The sequence below is a fragment of the Mus musculus genome, chromosome 2, assembly GCF_000001635.26.
Source record: "Mus musculus strain C57BL/6J chromosome 2, GRCm38.p6 C57BL/6J".
Classification (NCBI taxonomy): Eukaryota; Metazoa; Chordata; class Mammalia; order Rodentia; family Muridae; genus Mus; species Mus musculus.
The window spans coordinates 120,117,419-120,140,673 of NC_000068.7; the positions used below are offsets into that span (position 1 = coordinate 120,117,419).

Consider the following 23,255-nt stretch of genomic DNA (forward strand, 5'->3'; position numbering starts at 1 on the left):
GCCCACTGGCTACGTGCCCATGTTCCAACACACACATCACTCCCCCACCTTCCCAAAGCCCCCGGTTCCCACATTTTAGTTCCCCTCCTCTTTTTGTAGTCTAGAAGAGATAATCGTAAGGGCATCCGAGGTTATCGTCCCTTGCCTGCACTCCAGACAGATGCTCTGGTAAGAGTTTCATATCAACATGGCCCTTTATCTTCACTCAGGTCTGTTTATAATAACTGTGCTGCAAGTTTGCCTGTTTATCCTGTTGCTAAGAAAAGAGAGTCCCCTAGGGCAGACTAATAGATTACAACTAGAGTCCCAAGGTGAACTCTCACTTCTATAGATGATGATGATGAGAAAGGATCTTACTATGGAGTGCACACTAGCTTGGAACTTTCTACACAGCCCAGACTGACTCTGATCTTTTTACCCACTAAGTGCTAGGATTACAGGAATCCATCACTGTGCTTGGTGAACTAAGTTCTGAAACAAGGCAACAAGACAGTTTGATGGGGAAAATAACTATCTTTTCAACAAATGGTGCAGGGACAGCAGGATTTCCATACACACACAAAAGAAGCTTTACCCCTGATCCACACCATATAAAACAATTAGGTTAAAGTATTGATGATTTCATGTAACAGTCTAATCTATAAAACTACTAAAAAAATATAAAAGCAAAATGTATGTAGTCCAGGCTGTAGCCAAGGATGACCTTAAGCATCCTCCTTCCATCTCCTAAGTGCTGGGATTCCAGGCATGCACCACTATCCCTGGCTTTATGAGCATATCTTCATGACCTTGATTGACCTTCTCAGATTAAGATGCCAAAGCACAAGAAGGTAAGATGAACTGAAATGAAAATATCTATATCTTAGAATATATAAATGAGAAGAAAGTGAAGACACAGTGTAAAAAAATTGTAAATTATGTATCTGACTAGACTATACATATATAAAGAGTTATTGCAATTTAACAGTAAAAGTAGGGGCCGGGCAGTGATGGCACACATCTTTCATGCCAGCACTTGGGAAGCAGAGGCAGGCGGATTTCTGAGTTTGAGGCCAGTATGGTCTACAGAGTGAGTTCCAGGACAGCCAGGGCTACAGAGAGAAATCCTGTCTTGAAAAAACAAAAACAAACAAAAAACCCCCCAAAAAACCAATATAAGTAGGCCAATTAAAAAGAATAGGCAAAGAATCCATGTGGACATTTCTCTGAAGATATGCAGTTGGTCAAGAAGCTGCTCATTATCATCAACTGGCGGGGAGATGCAGATAAAACCCACAATGAGATCCTGCTTCATAACCACCAGGAGAGCTAGGATCAACAGACACTCAGGGCCGAGAGGGTAGCTCATCGGTAATGAGTTCCCCAGCTACCACAGCTAGAGGACTGAGAGTCCAAATGTTGATGAGGATGTAGACTCCTCATTATTTTGATGGATTATGAAATGGTATAGCTGCTTTAGAAAAAAGGTTCAGTAGCTCCTCAAAGGTTAAATGTTAGTCAGACCAACTTGTGATACTCTGCTTTAATCCCAGCACTTGAAGGAGAAGAGTCAGGTGGATTTCTGTAAAGTGGAGGTTAGCATGGTCTACTTAGCAAGTTAGAGGCTAAGACTATATATGTAGTGAGACCCAGTCTAAAAGGGGGTGGTGCTCCGAGGTTAAGATCGCTTGCTGCTCTTTCAGAGGATGAGGCTTCTGTTCCTAGCTCGCTCGCATATGATATCATATATACACATATGCAGGTAAACACTCTCACACATGAAAATAAGTAAATCTTAAAAAAAAATTGAAGTTTAAATATACAATTGTAGTCCAATCTAGCAATTTACACAACAACTCATGTCCTCACAAAAATTACACATGAACACTCACAGGACACTCACAACAGCCAAAACATTACAAAATTCAAACATCTATCAGCTGATGAATGAATGAAGTGTGGTATAACCATATGACTGAAAATCATGTCACCATAAAAGAGAGCAAGTCTTAATAAGCCTTGCAAACATGACTGATGTTAAACACAGACACTTCCTAGGTGGTCCAACTGATATGAAATATACAGGCAAGCAAATCCAAAGAGCAGGTCAGTGACCACCTAACTGCAGCTGAGGGACAACCAGTATGACCAGAAAGGGTATGTTTTTTTTCTGGGGTGATAAGTGTTCTATACTTGATTGTGGCGATGGCCGAAACAATTCTAAATAAAAGAAAACTAATAAATTACTTCTTCTTAAGACAAGAAAGAAGATACAATGCCCCTAAAGGGAAGAGGAACCCTTTTCTTAGCAGCTTTGCGTAGTACTTAATCTTGGCTCTCTGCTGGGTGCACTTTTTAATTACAGCTCCTGTAGTGAGAGGTACCAATGTGGTTCAGCCCTATGTGCACTTGCATCTGTGGAGTGTGTGCACTCTGTGCAGGGCCTTTCTGAGCCATCTCTCCAGCCCTGCTTGAGATAACATCTCACTATAGTCCAGGCTGGCCTGGAACTCACAGAGAAGCACCTGCCTCCCAAGAGCTGGGATTAAAGGTGACACTACCACACCTGGGAATTTTTTTTTCAAAGAAAATTTCAAAATATAGCCCATATTGCACATTGGGACTTACAGGCCTACATCACGGCTCTCTGCTCTGTTTTCTGTCCTTCCTGTCCTCTCTTCTCGCTCCCTTCCTCCCTTTCCTTTTTCATGGCTTTTTTTTTTTTACTTATTTATTTATGTAATGTGTGTGTGCATGGGAGTATGCATGTGCACCATGTGTGTGCAGGGCCAGGAAGGTCAAAAGAGGACATCAGATCCTTTGGAACTGGAGTTACAGGTGGTTGTGAACCATAATATGGGTGCTGGGGACCAAAACACTTGTGCAAAAACAGCAAATGCATTCAACCTCAGCCATCTCTCTAGTCCCATCTCCCTGGATTTTTGAGGCAGAGTCTTCCACAGCCCAGGTTGGCCTCAAAGTAGAGATGTAGCTCAGGCTGACCTTGAACTCCTGATCATCCTACCTCTACCTCCTAAGTACTGGTCTAATAGGCATGTACTCAGCTTCTACTATCTACTTTCTATGCATTAACGACAATCCTATGTTATTGGTATAATTCTATGCTACAAGCAAGGAACTGTACTCCCAAGGCCATACCACTCACTGGTGAATAGCTGAGCTGAATTTGAATCCAAGATTTTTAATTCCCTCTGTGTTCCTCCTTGTTTCTTATATTGTTCTGGATACTTTTTTGTCAACTTGATATGAACTAGGGTCATCTGGGAAGAGGAAACCTTTGTTGAGAAAATACCCCCATCAGAGTGGCCTGTGGGCAATCCCATAGGGCATTTTCTTGAATGTGGGAGGACCTAGTGTACTGTGGGTGGTGCCACCCCGTCAGTTGGTCCTGGGTTAGTTTAAAGGTAGGTTAAACAAGCCAGTAAGCAGGACTGCTCAATGTCCTCTGCATCAACTCCCACTGTGAGTTCCTACCTTGGCTTTCCTTGATAATAAACTGCTACTGGGACATGTAACCCAAATAAACCCTTTCTTCCCCAAGTTGATTTTGGTCATGTTCTTTATCACAGCAATAAAAAGCAAACTAAGATATACACAGGTGCTGACTCTAGGAACTTCAATCCTTGATTGAACCAAAGTAAATAATTTGATTCTAAGTTTACATTGATTATTACAAAAATGATCTCAGAACAAAATGAATATGTAATATTTTAAATCAGCAAATGAATATATGACATTTGAACATTTTCAAGTAATTTCTTTTGATTTTATTTATATGTATGCACACATGTATACAGGCACCTGCAGAGGTCACAAGAGGGTGTCAAATTCCCTGGAGCTGGAAGTACAGGTAGTTGTGAGCTGTGAGACCTGAGTGCTGGGAACCAAGCTTGTCTTGTCACGAGCTTTAGACTATCCTCTAAACCCTACGTGGGACAGATCTGACTCACTCGGGTAGCCAAAACATGCAGTCTTGACCTGTCCCAACTCTGCAGGACCAGCTTCTTCTCAGGACATAGGTCTTGGCTAACCGGTTATCTTCATAGATACCTGCACAATCCCAAGTGTACCAGCCCACCTCACTGGCTCCTCATCGAGCATAATGTCTCATATCACCTCCTCAGTACTCAGTATCTTACCAGTGAATAATTTACCTGTTTCTTTTTGTCTGTCTCACTGTAACATAAATTCCACCAGGGCATGATTGTGTCCACCTTGTTTGCTCAGTTAAGTATTTGTTGAATGAAACCCTGTAGCGAGCTCATACTCTTTAACTCGGGCCTGACCCCCACAGCCCTGCACTACACTGTCCGCATCTGCTCTATCCTGAGGTCAGCTGAGCCAAGACCACAGCAGCAAAGAAGCTTAGGTATAGCTGTGGTTATATCACCTTGCTCCAGGCCTTTTAGTCTTCTGGGAAAGACTCATTCGCCTTTTCGTATGCTTGTATTTTTCCCTTAAATCCTTCTCCTTCCCAAAACCTAAGAGGGGAAGTCACTCTTATCTGGTTATCTCTAAATGTTCTCTCTCTTTTCCTGGGCAGCCATCAAAATCCGGTCTTTTGTATTTAAAGTTCAAAAAAACTTGTCAAGTAGGTATGCTTGTACTTCCCTGATTACGGTCTGTTTTTGTCTTTTCTATTTTTTTTCCTTTTTGTGCCCTTATTAATCACAGCTTGGACTTCCATGCCCTGTTTCCTAGCCCCGGCAATTCTTTTGTGATATTAAGTTTGAGGACCTCAAGTTTGTGGGCAGTCTCTTGAAACTGCCTGTTCACAGGGTCTGCCACTATTCAGGTGCCAAACTCAAAGGTATCTGTTTGTGAATGTGCAGACGCTAATGAATGGTTCTGAAGTTCACTGCTGTCACAGAAAGGCAGTTAACTCCTCCCTGTCTCAAATACTACCACCGCGTTGCTTTTATTAGCAGGGCATTTTCTGCCCCCCAGCCCCCGCCCTGCTTTCATCTTGCCAGTTCTAGTAGTCACTGGTTTTAATGAACAGACTGGGAATAACAGATCCAAGGCTTTCTTCAAGACAGAGCTTCAGTTTTCATTTGCTGAGGTATGAGCCCTGGGAGAGCAAGCACATTTGATACAAGACTTAAGCCAAGAGGTTGTTTTTCCCTTCAGACTTCTCTGCATTTTTGTTGCTGCTGTTTTGTTTCATTCTGTTTTGAGAAAAGGTCTCCTTCTGTAGCCCAGGCTTGCCTGTCTCAAACTCTTGCTATCTGAGAGCTGGGGTGTGGGCCACCATGTCTGATCAAAGGGTTAACGTCACTTGCTTTGTTGTTTGAGACAGGGTCTCACTCTGTAGCCCAGGCTGGCTTCAAACTTACTATGTATCCTATGCTATCCTCAAACTTGTTAAACCTGCCTCAGTTTACCAAGTACTGGAATAACAGACACAAGCCACCATGTCTGTCTTTTTTTTTTTTTAGATGGGAAAAACTCTTCTATTTCTGTTGCCATAATCAGTCTTTAGAGGCTACACAAACTCGGTCTCAGGAGTGCACAGGAATAGTTATATACAGTTAAGACAGCACTTCAATGCCCCTGTGCTACAGACATGCGGAGGGCACTGGCTGCCATGCCACATTTTGCCTGTTTTGCTCAGACACAGATACTATGGTTGGAGTGAGACTTGAAGAGGTTTGTCCCGAATAGCGGGAACACACTGGTCTTCATACTGAGTCTAGAAATAAACCCTAGCTGATGTTTAGGTTTTGCATGGAATAAACAGTAGTCTAGGAAGCAAGCAATCTGAGAGCCAGAATGATAACAGACTGGGAATAAAAACAAGGACGCGCATGTGGATAAATGTGTTCTTTTGTCTCAACACATTATGTTAACAATCTGGGCGCTGTCAAGAGCAAAGAAGCTACCAGAGAGTGAACTGGGTCAGGATTTACCCACCCATCTCAGAAAAATTAATTTGGAAAAAAATCTGAGTAATTTACCACACAGTCTTTTATTGGCAAGAACATTTGTGGGACTTATATGTAGCTGCTACTTGATCTCAATGAAATTATAAATATATCAGAGTGTTTTTATTCCTGACTGATAAGTATTCAATCCTTCATACTATCCAAGGAAAGTATAATTCAGTCAATAAACCCAATTCTTTGTTCCTAAAGGTTTTGCTATGATTAAACTAAAACACACCTAAAGGATCTCCATATGGAGTGGTATAAACCAATGACCCAATTAGTCTCATTCATACATTCCTGTTGACTTACACTCCAATAGGAGGCAAGAGTACAATGTCCTGACTTCTAGGGTCATTGCTGGATCTGTCAGATTCTGCAGAGCTATCTAACCGGTACAGGCTGCTTCTAACCTAAGAGTGGGTTGGGCACGATTTGCATCAACCCAACAGTGTGAAATATAGTGAGGAATCACTCAGAAACCTCATGTGTTTCTCCTCTCACTGTGACTGGCCTAGAGAAGAGGAATGGCTGTAAAACACTCACATTACTTTGCTAACCACAGTTCCCTTTCTACCTGGTACAGAACAAAGACACTGCTTACAATGCAATGAGAGGATTAGCATGGATGTGTAGAGCTATAGGCAAAGGGAGACACATAACTGAACCCCAAGTGCAACAGTACCTATTTCTGCTTTTACCACTAAAGTATCCGACTCCTTCCTGAATATATATAATGGGTACTAGGCTGCCTGGTCTCTAAATCTTTGGAGCCTGGTCCTCATTACTCTGGGCAATGTGCATGAGGGCTGCCAGTATGACACATGAAGCCAGCTCTCCATTCAGGTCCGTCCTGTCTAGTGTGTAGCAGGGTAGCATAACACTCAACTGCCTGGCCATCTGCTTGGTTTGTAGGAGTGAGTCAGTAAATCTTCCTGGGGGCTCAGCAGTCAGCATTCACATACACTCCTCCTCCCACAGTTACCACTCCTTCCCAGCAGGCCCTCTGCAGACTCCCCACAGGCAGGAAAGTGGGCTGGCTTCTAAACATCTCAGGCTGTCAGCTAATGTTGGAAACAGGTACTCCTCTGAGCCTGATCTCCAAATGTGACTCCATAAGTGATTTTTACCATGCTCCTCAAGTCTCACACATCTGCCTGGCAGCTGGGAAAATTCTTATGACTGCTTTCAAGGATGCTTCCTAGAGGTGGGGAGGGTGAGGAGTCTTTGGTTCTGTTTGTTCTTGGTTATGTTCAGGTTTAAATTAGATAAAAATCCTAAATAACTAGCAGTGTTTATAGTGACATACAGCAAGACCTATCGTGGCTGTTACATTATTACAAATACACACTTCAAGAGACTGTCACAGGCTTGTTGAGTGTTAAACCTACCAACTGTAAAAAGGGAAATGGAGAGTGAGGATGATACATCAGCACCCCATTCCTTTTGTAGGCTTTGTAAGGGAGTCAGATACTCACCAATAAAGTCAGCATAGAATGTTTTTAATGCCCATGCAGTCACAGTTAAGTACTGCATCGGCCAATGCTGACCTTAATTACTAGCAAAGGCAGGGCTCTGGTCTTAGCTGGACAGAGGACAGTCTGAGCACATGTGAGATGTGTACAGTAGTTGAAGATGAAGCAGATTTAAGGCACTATATATTTTTTATAGTTAATACACTGAGTATGTTAGTTGAGTGACTCTAGTCACCAACTATGTCCCCAACACCAAAAGGCTTGGAACCCTGGCTATAGTCCACAGCACTGCTGTTTAGGTCACAAGGTCCTTTCCCACCAGTTGCTGTGTCCCTCAGAATGTCAGGGACCAGCTGGCAGGCTTGAGCCATATGTCCTATTTCTGTGCATAGGATGTGAGTGTTCATACAGTAAATCAGGCCAGGATGTGAGTCAGATCACGTCAAGTGTTGAAAGACACTGATCTTCAAAGCACACTAGAAGCATCATACCAAGCTTCATCGCCACCATGAAGCAGCTATAGTTTGACAGATACGTAATTACTACACAAAAGAGAAACTGTAAGATTATGGAAGGTGAGCATTGTCCGAAGGCTTGCCATTGGGGAAGAAAGGAAGATAACGTGGAAGCCACACTCTGGAAGTCCTAAAATTTTGTGGTAAAAAGATTTATTAGGGTCACATATTTCCCCAGAACACTTAAGTCAGACATGTAGAAGCAGTAAACTGGGATAGCTCAGAAAAACTGTAAAAGTTGCTTTTTCCCCCTCTAAACAAAACATTTTACCAGCCTTTCAGATTAATGGTGGACTGGTGTGTGTGCACTCAATCCCACAGGTGTGCGGACAAGCTCACACATGTGGCAGTAAGAAGATAATGTTGGCTGTCATTTCTCAGGTGCTATCTACCTTGTTTCCTGAGCCAGGGTCTCACTGGCCTTAGACACATAGACCCTATCTCAAATGACACCAAAATCATCTCTGGGTATTGAGCTATAAAGATTCACAAAAACAAACAAAAAACCTGTAATGCTCTCTGTGAGAATGAGTGTTCATATTATGACCACATTATTAGTAAAACAAAATGCATGTTCTTTCATGTTTCCATGGAGACAAACAAATATGGCAAAATACAATTGCAGAACACGTGTTGGTCAATGCATTTCTGTTAGAAATTATGTGTTTAAATATGTAGGAAGATCTGTTCTGACTGTGTATTTCTTTACACCCTTACTTGTTTGAATTCTTTACAATAGTTATTATTTTTATAACAGAAAACAACAAGGATCTTCATGAGAGAAGACCAATGTAAGCCTGGTTTTTGTTTTTTTGTTTTTTCAAGACAGGGTTTCTCTGTGTAGCCCTGGCTGTCCTGGAACTCACTCTGTAGACCAGGCTGGCCTCGAACTCAGAAATTGGCCTGCCTCTGCCTCCCGAGTGCTGGGATTAAAGGCATGCGCCACCACTCCTGGCGTTATTATTTTTTTCTTAATCATCATATTCTGTGAAGACTCAAGGTAGTTAATGACACTGTTAGTGTCCCTGCAAGAACAGTAAAGGACCACAGGGTGAGCTTTGGGAAGGTCTTAGCTCAGGCAGACCCCACACTCTGGGAGTCCACAGAATGCCAAAGGCAGGAGGGACACTGGCCACAGAGGCCCTTTCAATGCTAGCTAACAGCTTGCCTGGACTGAGCAACCGAACTTCTGCGTCCTGGACTATGAAGAGTTCACTGTTGGTCACACTCATGGCTGACTCCAGACCGGCTGCCACTTAGGTTTGGCATGCATGGTTTCCCTGGCATGCTGTGCAGAGGGCTGTGACGCTATTAGCAGGAAGTGACAGCAGCAGAGCACCTCAGAAGCATGGTTTCCTTCCAAGGGCAGTGTGGGAGTAGGTCTGTTTGCCCTGTCTCACAACCATAACCTCAGGATCCAACCTGAACCAAGACTAGGCATTTCTCCTCAGTGTTGCTCTGTCCTAGGATCTGTTCCACGACCCTTTTTTCTGGAAGTGGAGATAGAAGGCAGCACTATACCTGTGCCCAGGTCTGGAAATAGCCATGGTTTTGTCTGCTAAAGGCTAGGGGACCCATGTCATTGTCCAAGCACTTTCTGATTTTCTGATATACAGGCTCTTTCCACATCAGAATTTCCTTTGAGTAATTCTTACTCATCCTTCAGGTACTGGTTCAAATGTCACTGCCTCAGGGCTGCCTCAGGGGTGCCTCTTTCCATACTCTGCACCAGGCCAGGCTCCCTCATGCCTTGATAGTGGGCTGCAGTTCATGGTGTTTCACCCAATCCCGATTTAGTTCTATGACAACATGAAGGGTGTCTGCTTCATTTCTCCTTCCTCAAGGACAGGAACCATGCCTGCTTCTGCTGTGTTCCCATCCCATCACAGCATAGAGAGAGTCTGCCTAGTAAAAGCTTCCACAGGGCAAGATGATTCAGGGGCTCCTGGGGTAAAATCTACACCAGTGAGAGGATTATCATGTGTCTAGGTAAACAGTTACCAAGTAACAGTTACCAAGTAACCCTCTTGAATGCTGGAGATTTACCTGAGCTGGGTACTAGCTAAAATGACAGAATCTATGATACCTCCTCACTTGCTTCTTGGGGCTTTTTTGGCTGCCTAGGATACTGTGGGAGGCCCTGGGCTGTGACTGTCCTGGAGGATGGAAAGAATGGGAGGGGAGTAGAAATGCTCTGCTCATAGTTGAGGGGCCTCAGACAACTCTGGAGAGGGTGGGAGGAGCAGCTGGAGCACTGACCTCGGCTTATGCGCTGCTTCTCCCCAGACAGAATGCCAGGACTGTCGATGATGCTGATGCTCTTCAGAACTTGGTTGGGCAGCTGTGAGCACATGAATCTGGAAGAGACAGAACAAAGTTGGGACTAGAAACTGGACCTTTCAGAAGCTCTCTACTCACTGATGTCTATAAAAAGAAGCTAGACAGACGCTAAAGATGCCTATGAAGTGGACTGTAAAGCAGGGGCTTGGAGGAAACTAAAGGTAACTTCACTGGGGTCACAGAACAAATGCCATTGCACATACAGGTGTGGAAGATGCGCTGCAACCCATTTCTTCCTGCCACTCGATCCCTTAGTGTTAACTGCGGTTTATTTATCAAACACTTGGGTGTTTTACAAATACTACCTACTTTGATCCCTAGATTAACATCCTTCTATGAATCTCACAAAGGTTAAGTACCTGAGACATTCACAGTTGAGCTTTAAACTCAGTCTGATTCCTACCCCTATGTGCCTCCTGTTCCCACCTCCTTGTCCAAGCATCCTAAGTTTCTGCTGCCTCCTTCAGGGTACACTTCTCCTAAGCTAGAATATCTGAGTTTGTTCCATCCCACTGCTCTGTGACAGCTAGATGTCCAGGGTTGGTGTCCCTTTCTGATGCCCCAATGACTCAGCATGTACTCCAAGGACACTGTGCTTCAAGCTCAGCAAAGGTCAGGTACCTCTGGGTAACATCATCCTCAGATGCTTAGGAATCCTAAGGGAGCTCTGAGAATAGGTGAGGAGATGTGGTCAACAGAGGTTCTGACCATCTTCAAGCCTCTTTCCTGGTCTCTCTCACTTGTTACCACCTCTTCCTTCTGACCAGCCACTTCTTCCTTCTGACCAGGGTCCCTGTTGCTATGCTTCCAGTTATCTGCCCAACAACTGGGAAGCAGAGTGGGATGGAAGGAAATTTTTGACTTGTTCCCTAGCAGACTTGGGCTTAGAATCTGTTCAGCCTTTGTCAATAATTTTCTGAGACCTTAGACAAAGGCCTTTCCCTGTGGACCTCAGTTTCCTTCTATGTAAAGGGAGACAACTAAACTAGATAGAATCTGCCCTGTCCTTGGGAGCTTTCCCATTGTGAGGCAATGAGTAATAGCAGGAAGTGCCTTGTTACTTCCACCCCAGGCACTGAGCCTGGTTTGGATCTTTGTTGGGTCTGTGTATGCTTTAAGGGGGAAACAGAGTGCCTCTCCTCTTCCTGTTTTAAAAGTGCCTGACTTCTGTATCTGTGTGGGCAGAGGCTTGAAAACACTTGGGAACAGCTCAGTTCTTCCATTCAGTGGAAGTGGTGGGGATTACTCAGAAAGTAAGTATGCTGGGAATGCAAGACAAGGCACAAGGCGGACTCACCCCCCCCCCCCCAGCTGTGACCAGAGCCACCATGGGCAGGGGAGGACACTCAGGCCCAAGGTGCCATCACTGACACTCATGAGAACTGTCCTTTAAGAGGCTCAGAACTAGATAGTCACACATTCTTTTTTATACTTCCAAATCAGCCCACGAGATGAAAGCAAGGTAACTCTGAAGCACGGAGCAGTTTTGACATCATGGGGTCTTGCAATAACGCTTGGCTGGCAGGAGACTACAAGCTAGTATCTCCCAAGTCAGATTAGTAGAACTCAGTGCATAAAGTTAACCTCCATATCACCACAAATAAAGCCGAGTATATGTAAGAGAAACCTTTTATTCCTCTTCTTCTCTGGCCCCTGTCATGCCCTAAGTCCACCTGCACAGTATGAGCAGGACACACAGGAGCCACCAATCACTGCTTGTCAGGTTCTCAGAGACAATCTGCTCTCTAGAACTGGGGGAGGAACAGAGCTCTGAGCACAACTTGGTGAACACTGTGTCTATCCGGAGACAACTGGCAATGTTAAACATGCCATACCTTTGTAAAACTATTTACACAAACTGTTCCCACAGGAAGGGTGATGTTTCTACAAACCACAAGCTCACACTCAGTATCAATTTTTCCAAAACACAAAATTCCTAGATTTTAGTGAGACGCTAACAGAGGGACTTACTATTCCTGCACCGCTCACTCCTGGAATGTACAGCAAGAACATGTCAGCAGGTCAGCTGTGTGAGCCACAGAGCAAGAGGCCTACTGTTGAGCTATCTCCACACAGCAGGAAGGACAACTGTCAAAAAAGGAGACCAGCAGGGCTCCAGGGGCACGGGAGAAGGGGCTGCTGAAGCCGTGTGCAGGACCGGACTCCATTCCGTCAAAGAAACTGTATGAGGTGGAGCAGGGGCAGGAGGGCAGAGAGTACAAGCAGGCACTGGATACTGAGGGTGCCACAGCAGGTATTGCAAGGTTAAGTGTACACATTTAGGCATGTTCCTAAAAGCACATTCTACTGTAATCAGGAACCCCTAAAGTTATCATGGCAATCGCCACTTAACCTTTCCATTCTGAGAGAGGAAGGTGAAAGACAAGATCTGTCATACCCCTCACAGGAGGACAGGTCAGGAGTTTTTGCTGGAACATTTCCAAGCAGAGATTTGCTGTCCCAAGATGGATTTCCTGCTCTTTCCTGGAGTGACTAAATCAGTGCAGACACCTGGCCTCTATTTCACACAAAATGCTGCTGTGCTGCAGAGATCTCAGACCTCTCTTGGTTTTCCCATAGGTCCCTCCCACCGACCTGATGAACTCTGTCTCCCAAGGTAAAAGAAGAAGACGATCAAGATCTCCACTGGACCCCAATGCCTGTTACCTCCATCTCCATGTTTAGGGAAAGTCAAGAGTAGCAAAGGGGCAGAGGTGATAGGCAGTAGCAAGTGAGGGCACCATAAGGTCTCATGCAGGGCGCGAGCTCTGCCTCACAGGAACACAGGTAGCAAGAGCATTAGGTTACTTAAAACTGCCCACAAAAGCTAAAATTCTAAGTTAATGATTAATATTTAAAAGATAAATTTGGGGGCTACAGAGATGGCTCAGAGGTTAAGAGCACTGACTGCTCTTTCAGAGGTCCTGAGTTCAACTCCCAGCAACCACATGGTGGATCACAACCATCTGGAATGGGATCAGATGCCATTTTCTGGTGAGTCTAAAGACAGTGACAGTGTACCCACATACATGAAATAAATAAATTAATTTTAAAAAAAGATAAATTTGGGCTGGTAAGATGGCTCAACAGATAAAGGTGCTTACAGCCATTTCTGATGACCTGAGTTCAATCCCCTAGACCTATATGATATTAAAAAGAGAACTGATTCCCATAGGTTGTTTTGTGACCTCCACTCATTCACAGTAGCACACATTCCCTCTCCTGTCAAATAAATAATCTTTTTTCTTTTGAGACAGGGTTTCTCTGTATAGCCCTGACTGTCCTGGAACTCACTTTGTAGACCAGGCTGGCCTCTAACTCAGAAATCTGCCTGCCTCTGCCTCCCGAGTGCTGGGATTAAAGACGTGCACCACCATTCCCGGCTCAAATAAATAATTATTTTTAAAAAATGAATTAGAAAACTAAATTTGTAGGCTGAGCATTGTGACTCATACCTGTTATCCAAACATCTGGGAGGTAGACTGGGGACAATCGGGAGGCAGGATTATCTTCAGCTACATAGAGAATTTGAGGCTAGCCTGGGCTATATGTGACAACACCCCAGCCCTACCCCCTTAAAGCATAAAACAAACAAACAAAAAAGCTAGACTTGTAAAATAATTGGGCAGCACCTTAGTACTGGTTTTGACTTTTCAATGGAACATGAAGATTTATAGCAATTATGATTAATACAACACCAGTACTGACCTATCCCTGACTGCATGTCAGGTCTGCTTTACTTTATATTTATATGTTCATGAATTAAATCCTTACTGCAACGGGAGAGGCCTTACAAAAGGGTAGACTGGGGCTTGGAAGGGTCCTAGTCTACTGGTGACAAGTGACAGACCTGAGACGTAAGCTGGTAGACCTGGGTGGATCTTAATACATGGCTACTACTATCACGGCACACATGGGAATTACTGCTGAGTTTCTTTATCACACTCAAGGTAACATCCTGAAACAAAGGACTGATGTACCACTGCCCTGGGGCTTCCGTGTACATACTCTACCTACCTGTGTGGAGGGTTGGATAGCTGTGAACAAGAGACAGATGTGTACTGTGAGCACTCTCCCTTCCATAGGTCTCTAGGTCTCTCTAAGCAACTCTACCAGGTTGGTCACTCAGCTCAACAGTAAGGGAGGATGGAGCGGTTTCAAAATACCTCCTTTAATCTTACTTGCTTTATCAATAAATATATACACAAAGGTTACATGATGTAAGCAGAAAATCTACAAAAAAAACCAAGACAACTAAATTATCTCACAGCCCTGCTTTAAATGACTGATGTAACTTTCTAGTGCCAGGGAGAAGTGACATTCACATTTAGACTACATAAATGCCTCTCTCTTGACTGCCATGGAAGGAAGCCAGAAGCAATATGTCACCTTAGAAGAATCTGCTCAAGCCCAGAGAAAAGGGTGCATTTCCTAAATGCCAGAACCAAAATCATATAAGCAACTGTCAACCAGAAACAATGGTTTGGCATCGGAGAGATGGCTTGGTGGTTAAGAGCACTGGCTGCTCTGCCAAAGGACTCAGGTTTGAGTCCCAGAACCTGTAGGACAGCTACAACTGTTGCAGGGGATCTGAAGTCCTCTTCTGGACTCTGCTGGTACCAGGCAGAAATGTGGCACACAAACACACATATAGGCAAAACATCCATGTGCATAAAATAAAAATAAATCAAACAACAAACAAACAACAAGTTGGGCAGTGGTGGTGCATGCTTTTAAACCCAGTGACAGAGACAGAAAGAGAGACTAAAGAAATTACTTTCTTTTGTGAAAAACAGTCATTAAAATTATACTAGACACTAAAACTAAAAACAATATACAAGGCTATCTGTAGTTTAAGAATGCTGCCATCTTTAGAAAAGTAAGCTGAGGGAAACCTATAACATCTAATTTACAACAGACTGCCAGAGGAAACTGTCAGGCGCTGACTGAAGACACTGGTGTCTTTCAGGACTCATAGGTAGGGTGCTTTGGGCAGTGTCTGTGTCTTCTGTGTGGTGAACTGCCCCCTGATACAGGCTGGGATAGCAACCCCATGGCACAGCTCCAAAATGGGGCACAGTGAAACTTCTCTCAGATGAAGCAGCGTGGTGGAGGGAAGTTGAAACACTGATTGTTAAAGCCTCATTTCCATCAAACATTGTTCTAGACTTACCTCTTCCTTGTATTGTTCAAGTGTGCTGGTTCCTAATTCAAACCTGTCTTTTCAGAGACTCTTCTCCATTTCACTGAAATGCATCACTGACTCATTAGTCTCTAAACAATCAGCCTAGTGGACTCAGGTCCCCAAGGTCTGCTTAATGGCGAAGGTGCTGTCACCCTACAGGCACCACTTGACTTTAAGTACCCTAAGAGGTAATTAACTCTTTTAAAGATGCCCTTGGGAGCAGTGGCTAAAGCCATGAGAGGCCCCTGTCATCAAGACTTAGGGAGAAAGCTCTACACAGAAAACAACTGGTTTTCCTTCCTACTATATTTTGACCTAGTTTCCAGAAAAAGTGTGTCATACTAAGAGTTCCAGACTTTGACACTAACCCTGCTGTATCCCAGAGAGCTCTCACACACACACACACACACCATATACACACAAGTTTGAATGCCTCACCCTAACTGATGTTCTTTCTTATGCACTGTGTGAGACAGCTGCCTTGTCATACAGATACCTCTTAATTGGGCTGTCAGCATTGTGGATTTCCATGAGGCACATCTTGTACTTGTGAGTCTCACACAGGCACAGCCATCAGGATGGCTTGAGAGACAGACATTCCTCATTGCTGGAGTACAAGGTAGCAAAGGGTAGGAAGAGGGAAACCTGAATTTTGCCTCTTCCTGATCACCATTTCTTACTAGTGAACTGGCCATTGTATTCTCTGTTAATCCCACAAGTATAGTGCTGATAAAATTATGCAAACTATACCCTGGGAGATAGTCTCTTCTCCATTGTTTCATGTTATCCTGAAGTTAAATAGGGACAGCAGACAGAGTTTAAACACTGCACCTCTGGACAGCTCAGCACTGTGGTCTCTAGGCCTGGGTTCTAATCCTAACACTGCCCCTAGGCTGAGTGCCCCAAAGGCATGATCTTACCCTCACTGCTCATCAGTTCCTCATCACTGCAGCCTCCACATGCACCTTCATAAGGACTGCAGGTTACTCGAGCTCAGCTTTCCATGATGCATATACAAGTAATGCTAGGACAGTGATGGACATATGTCGTAGAGTTGTTTGGGTTTTGTTTTTCTGTTTCCCTGGACTCAATGTGACTGCACAATGCATGGGCTATTTTCAGCCCATTTTAAATTCTAAGAGAGTAAAGCCTGCCATTTAAAATCTCTCCTCTATACTTTTCTCCCAAACTCATCTGCTCTAAAGTTTGAGATCTAAAACACATTGTTATTTCAGGAAAGCAAATTATTTGAGAAAGTAAAACAAACCAATAACCATTCTTCCTGCATATTCCCTTAGAAGTATGGACTTTGCTAAATGAGATTTTGAAAAAAAAAAAGTCAGCTTATTTCTCTTTAAAGTTCTGTCAGGAAAAGAAAAAGAGCACACACACAACAGGCAAGGGCAATGAGTGTTAGGATTCTAAGGCAGTCTTCCAGGAGGGAGGCTACTGGGCCTGCCTCTGTCTAGACCAGAGATGGGACAAGTCTGCTTATTGCTCACTCATGTCCTGTGCACCCAGAAAGCACCTGATTGATGTGCTTGTGTGGGGGATGTGGGTGTGGGTGTGAATGCATGCATGTGTCTTGTCTCAGTTTCCTTGGACTTGGTTCATTCATTTTGTTCTGAGACACTCAAGACCTTGGGTTCTTTCCCTGGGTCCTGGGCTTAACTACTGCACAAGGAGACACTGTCACTGCTCTGGAGTTAAGGCACAGCCCCTCCTGCACAGGGGAAGTCATCTGGACAGTGCTCTGTAAGTCACTGTGAATGACAAGAATAAGCTTTCACATGACTCCACCTACATGTCCCTCACACTCCTGCTTGCCCAGGCCAGTTCTCTTTCTGCCCATCAATGTGTTATCATTGTTTGCAACAGGAGCATCTGAATGTCTTTAAGGGGGTTCTGTGCACAGAGGGAAACTTGGAGGCTGCCTGGGCTCTCAGGACAGCCACTGTACAAGTGTTCACTCCAGAGTCCTCATGAATGGAGCCTCCCAGGCTCTGATAGGCCTGGGAAGGGGGGGGGGAAGGAGGGAGTGTTGCTCTTATTTTTAGAAACATCTAGAAAGAAGAAGTGATCTCAGGTCTCCTGCTGAGCCTCAGTGCCAGCCCTACTTCCTCTCCCTAAGCAGCTGGAGTGGCCCTCCACTTCTAGCTGATGGCTGGCCCCCACTCTCTAAAGCCAGACTCAGAAAAGAGGAAAAAGAGGGGTGTGGAGGAATGGCAGGAAAGAAGAGGAAAGGGTTTTTAAGAAGAAAACACACACATACAAAACAAAAGCAGAAATTGACAAATAACATTACCTCAAACTAAAAACTCTGCACAGAAGAGAAATAATCAACAGAGCGAAAAACAATCTATGTAACGGGAAAACATTCATCAGGGTGTTGATAATCTAGACTACATAATGAACCCAAAAGTAAAGACAGCAACTCCCAAACAACCAATAATAATAATAAAAAAATGGCCAAATGATCTCAAAAGAAATAAAAATGTCAGTTAAACACAAGAAAAAATGCTCAGTATCGTTAACTATCACCATCAGGGAAATACAAATCAATGGGATCCCACCTCGCTCGCATCAGAATGGATATTATTTTGAAGGCTGGTGATAATGTGGAGGAGAAACGCACCTTTATGCACTGTAGTGATGTCAGGTGGGGCAGTCACTATGGAAAACATAGTACCCTCAAATAACAAAGAGCCACCTGTCACTTGCCATCTCATTCCTGTGTAGCTAATATACCTGAAGAAATGAAACTGGGCGCACAGGAGATGCTTGCCCAGCCATGGTTACCGTGGCACTATTCACAGAGAAAATATGAAAGCAGCTCAGGTAGCCATCAACAAAGGACAAGATAAGAAAATACGGTAGTCAGTTCTGGGGATAGCTGCAATTTTAGCTACTAGAAGATAGGCGCAGGAGTTCAAGGCCAGCCTGGGCAAGATCCTGGGACCCCCTCCAAAAAAAAAAAAAAGTAAAAAGAGGACTGAGGTTATAGCTCAGTGGTAGAACACATGAGAACACTATGTTCAATCCCTAGCCACAGTACAAAAGAGAAGAAAGAAAATGTGATATATGCATGCAATAGAGTATTACTTGGCCATGAAAAGAAAATCTTGTCATTTGTAGCAAAATGGAATCAGAGAATGTCATGTTATGTGAAATAAGCCAGATACAAAAAGAAAAGAATTGCATGTTCTCTTTCATATATATTAGAACCAAACAAGCTAAATAAAATAATTAAAAAATAAAATAAAGAAAAATTCTTGGGTGAGGGGAGAAAGAAGGAAAGATGGGAAGGAGGGAGGGGACACAGTGGAGCAGAAAGGTCAGTAGACCTCATCCTACTGCGGAGCTGCAGCAGAAGGCCTACCCGACTAAGACCTCAGCTACACTGGAAAAGTCTGCTGACAGACAACCAAGCTTGGGGCACAGACAAAACACACCCCCAATCAAGGCAGAGCAACCCATATCTATCTATATCTAGAACAATTATGTATATGCCATGTATATAAGCTCACTTTTGGGTTTTACCCTATCTCAGCCTGCCCTGCTCCAGGGAATAAGGACAGAGCTCAAAGCTTAGGAATGAAAGGCTAAAGGAACACTCAGGAAGGTGAGGCAACCTGTCCTGAATCAAAAGACCAAATCTGGGTGTCAGGGACCTTACGTCTTCTCTGGGCTAAACTTCCTGAGTGTGGAAAGCCCTGCATACCATACCAGAGAGGTGGCTATCTTACAGCTACTTAATACTACTAGTGACAGAAACTAAACACCCTTAACTAATTCTGTGCAAATCGCATTACTCGCCATTTGTCTTCATACTGAGGAGCTACAACATCCAATCTTGGGCCTTGGCTATGCTCAGTCACTTGGAACAGATTTGAGTAAAGTAAGATTGATTAGCAACCCTCCCCACCCCCATCCCACCCCCACCCCTACCCTCTCCTCTTCCAGAACAGACATGCTCTGTCTTGTCTGGACTCCACAAATAATAGGCAATAGTCAACCAGAGGACAGCTTGCCGGTCCTTACCTGTTCAGGAAAGCATTTCCAAAGCGACTAAGCTTTCGGAATGGCTTTTTGGGATCCACAACTAAAGCATTCCCAGGGGTGCTTCCCTCAGTCTCCCCATACATCACAGCAATGAAGGAATCTGTGGTTGGCTCTGGACCAATTCTCATGCCTGGGAAATCTTGCTCCAGTAAGTATCTGGAAAAGAAAAGAAAAGAGCATGATGTCACAGACAAGAAGCCAGAGCGCTGCCTGGGGTTACCCAACAACTCAGACACTCTCATTAAAAGTCAGAGGTTCAGGGTCATTCTTTATTATATACAAGTTTGAAGCGAACCTAGGTTACATGAGGCCCTGTCTCAAAAATCAGAACAACCCAAAACCAAAAGTAGATATCTGAGGTCCCACTGACATAATAGATGCCAACTTAGGAGAGGCATTACCCAGTTACCTCACCATTCCTACACGTTCTGGACTACTGCTGAACTCACAACCCCTTAGAAAAGTGTCCCTGGCCTGCATGGATAGCACCTTCTCTATGGTTCCCAGGCACCGTGTGTAAGTTGCCGTCACTGTATGTCAGGCGTCCTGGGAATAAGCAGGGAATGACTAGGGTCAGGGGAGGGAGTTTCTGTAGCTCCCTACTCCAACACTAAACCATCCTTGCTTCTATAAATCCTGACGAGTCAAATGTAGCCTGTGACTATTTCTGGGGATAGAAAGAGAGAACTAAAAGTCAAATGCCAAACACAATTTGCCATCACTATGAGGAGAAGTGAAACTTCTTTCTTATGTAAACAAAATGAAAATTAAGCAATATTAGTAGGCTTTACCCGAAACCCTTTTTTTCTATCATTGCTACTTTTAACTTTTTGTTTGTTTGTTTGTTTGTTTTTCAAGACAGGGTTTCTCTGTGTAGCCCTGGCTGTCCTGGAACTCACTCTGCAGACCAGGCTGGCCTTGAACTCAGAAATCCGCCTGCCTCTGCCTCCCAAGTGCTGGAATTAAAGACGTGGGCCACCACTGTCCGGGGTGCTACTTTTAACTTTACCCAAAGTTTTTACATTTCTGTGAAACTGCAGAGATCCAGAATAGGTGCATTGTTCTAAGATGTCCCGTAATTTGAGAGTAATCATGAAAAAAAAAATCAACTGGTAATAACTCCTAGCATTTACTGAAAAGACATAAAGTCTTATGCATGCACCTTGCCTTATATATGCACTATGCCTTATGAATGCATTGTCTTATGTATGCACACACTGATACCTTATGCATGTACAAAACCATATGCATGTACTGTGTCCTATGTATGCATTATACCTTATGCATGCACTGTGCCTCATGTATGCACTGTAACTTATGCATGTACTCTACCTTATGAATGCACTATTGTTTCATTCAGTTCCTACAATACTTTCAGGTGAGTGATAATATCTTCATTTTACAGGTAGGAAAACTGGTTATCAGAGAGACCAAGCAACTTGCCTAATGTTATACAGTGAGTGAGTGAGTGAGTGAGTGAGTGAGTGAGTGAGTGAGTGAAAACGGAATGCAAGCAGTCAGATTCTCAGATGTGCACTGTCTTCAGAGCTTTACACTTGGCCTGGCATTAGTGGCTTTCTCAGATAAGCAGGAACATTCAGGATCCTCACTCCAGGATATAAGCCTGGGAATGAGGACTTTCTATTTCCTTTAATACGAGAGGAAAGGGGCTCACACTGTCCTCCCCCACAATCCCCTAGATTCCCTAAGGACACAGGGCACACTACCTCATTCTCCTTGGAAAAAAAAAAAAAAAGCTGAAGCAAGACCATGCTATCGATTCAAAATACATCCTTATTTAATGTTTTTCAAAATATGAAAATCTTTTTTAGCCAAAGTCTTAGTGTGCCTAATAGCACAGTCAACAGTTTTAGGAGCAGAAATGTTCACATTATTTAATCTTTCAAAATTCCACACAGATCAGACAGACAAGAGCTCTGAGAAGACCACACCATAAGACCAGTATGTATTCACACACTAACTGGTGTGTAATGCAGCCCCTCTGGAACCTCAAGTCCAGTCACTCAACGGCAAAGCTAGAGTTGGAAGACAGGCTGTACTGTGGCGATGTCCAGTTTGACCTTCACACCTCTCAGCCTGGGTGAGGCTTGGCAGGGAGGGAGACTGAGGACTAGAGACAACTGTGCAAATGAAAAACTTTGAACTAATAGCCTCTAGGGTTGCAGGATTCCTGGGGTACACACAGTTTCCAACTCACAAAAGGGTCATGTCCAAGTACTTGACACTTGAAGGCAATAGGGCCAATGTTTACTGGGGGTATCACTGTCTCATCAGCTTTGGGGGAGGGGACCTCAGAGTTGAGCTCTATCTCAAGTGCCCCTTAGAACCTGACCCTTCTCAGTTCCTTCACTAGGCCTCATCAGGAGAGACCTCCACGGTCCACACCAGGGCTGGTGAGAAGAGACCCCAGGTGGGAACATAGAGATGCTATAGTTAGACTGGACAACTCAGGGCTGTTTAGGTCAGACACTCACTGTCAAGAGGTATCTAAACTCCTTTCTGATGTTTAATTGACTTGAACTCACAGCACACCTCCAGGACTGTAGAATTAAATAGGACTTTCAAGGAAAACCTCAATGATGAGCTTGTTTAAAAGACAGCAGGTGTTCCTGTCTTCTGAGTTTATACAGTAAGAGAAGCCAAAGCTTCCTCAGCAGCAACCCTGCCAGGAAAAATATTAACAAGTCCTTATTATTGAACTGCAAATAGGAACTACCTTGAATAGGGTGCCCTCAGCTGTGGCCTTGATGAAGCATTCAGGCTCTGGCTTGCAAACAAAGACAAGAACAAGGAAGGATTACTGTACTGCTTTCTTAGGATATGAAACTGTCCACTGGCACTCTCCTACAGGTACTAAAGATATCCACGTTCAATGTTCAGTTTTATATCAGTGAAGTTACAATGAAAAGACGCAGTATATTAGTAAATTTTAAAACCTTCCATATACTTGGTGCTGGTGAGGGTCATAAAATCTACCTCTTTGTGTAGCTGCAGGAATCGCTGGTACAACCTTACTGCAAAGGCACTCACACACTTGTTCACATAAGTGCTATGGCTGGCAGAGGAACAATCCCAAGAGGCAAGAAGCAAATTTGGCTCAAAAGTACTCAGCAGCTGGTGTTGTTTCAAACATCTCGAGTTTAATAAATCAAGCAGTTTAGGCACTTAAAATGGGTCACCCTCATCCTCTCCTACCTCCTGTGGAGGTCATCTATAGGCCTTCTTTCTCTCCCTTGTGAACTGACACTCAGATATACATCATACTGTTGGGCAGGCAGTAACATGTCTATGTAGAAAGAGAAGAACAACGAAGATATAAATGTCTGACATGACAAAAGTGACCCTGAAGGGATGAGGCTAAAATCAGAGCCTGGGAAGGGAGTTGCAGTGGATCCTGAGGTGACATACCCAGTCACTTTACCTTACAGACCCCAGTGTAAGGCTGAGCCAGGAGTCAAATCTTCTCTGAAGACCTCAGAGGATTTACCAAAGCTGGCATTCCAGAGACTCTGAGGTCTTATCTGTGATAACAAGAATAAAAGGAACACAAGAGGCAACAGGAAGACTATAGAAAAGAATCCACCATGGAGCAGAGCCAAGCAGAGCAGAGCAGCCCACTCCACAGCATCCTGTGCCTTAGCGGCTTGATGTCTGCCCTTGGCACCTAGCTCCGTTTCCTGTGTTCTCAGAGAGCGCTGCCACCTCTATCGATGATTGCTCCAAGGTCTTGAGT

The 23,255-nt window shown here is 44.0% G+C and overlaps 1 protein-coding gene across 2 annotated transcripts in view; it reads right to left on the bottom strand.

Moving 5' to 3' along the window:
* The window catches only part of Ehd4 (EH-domain containing 4), a 65,089-nt gene that overhangs the window by 27,932 nt on the left and 13,902 nt on the right, over positions 1 to 23,255 (bottom strand). The window contains exons 1-3 of one of the 2 annotated variants that reach the window (XM_017319352.2): positions 19,991 to 20,186; positions 19,481 to 19,657; positions 10,174 to 10,271 (exon numbers count right to left, since the gene is read on the bottom strand). In XM_017319352.2, coding sequence (XP_017174841.1) covers positions 10,174 to 10,271; positions 19,481 to 19,629 — 247 coding nt within the window. In that variant the 5' untranslated portion in view covers positions 19,630 to 19,657; positions 19,991 to 20,186. Of the gene's footprint in view, positions 1 to 10,173; positions 10,272 to 19,480; positions 19,658 to 19,990; positions 20,187 to 23,255 lie in introns of those variants that run through there. The other variant, NM_133838.4, reaches the window with a different exon arrangement.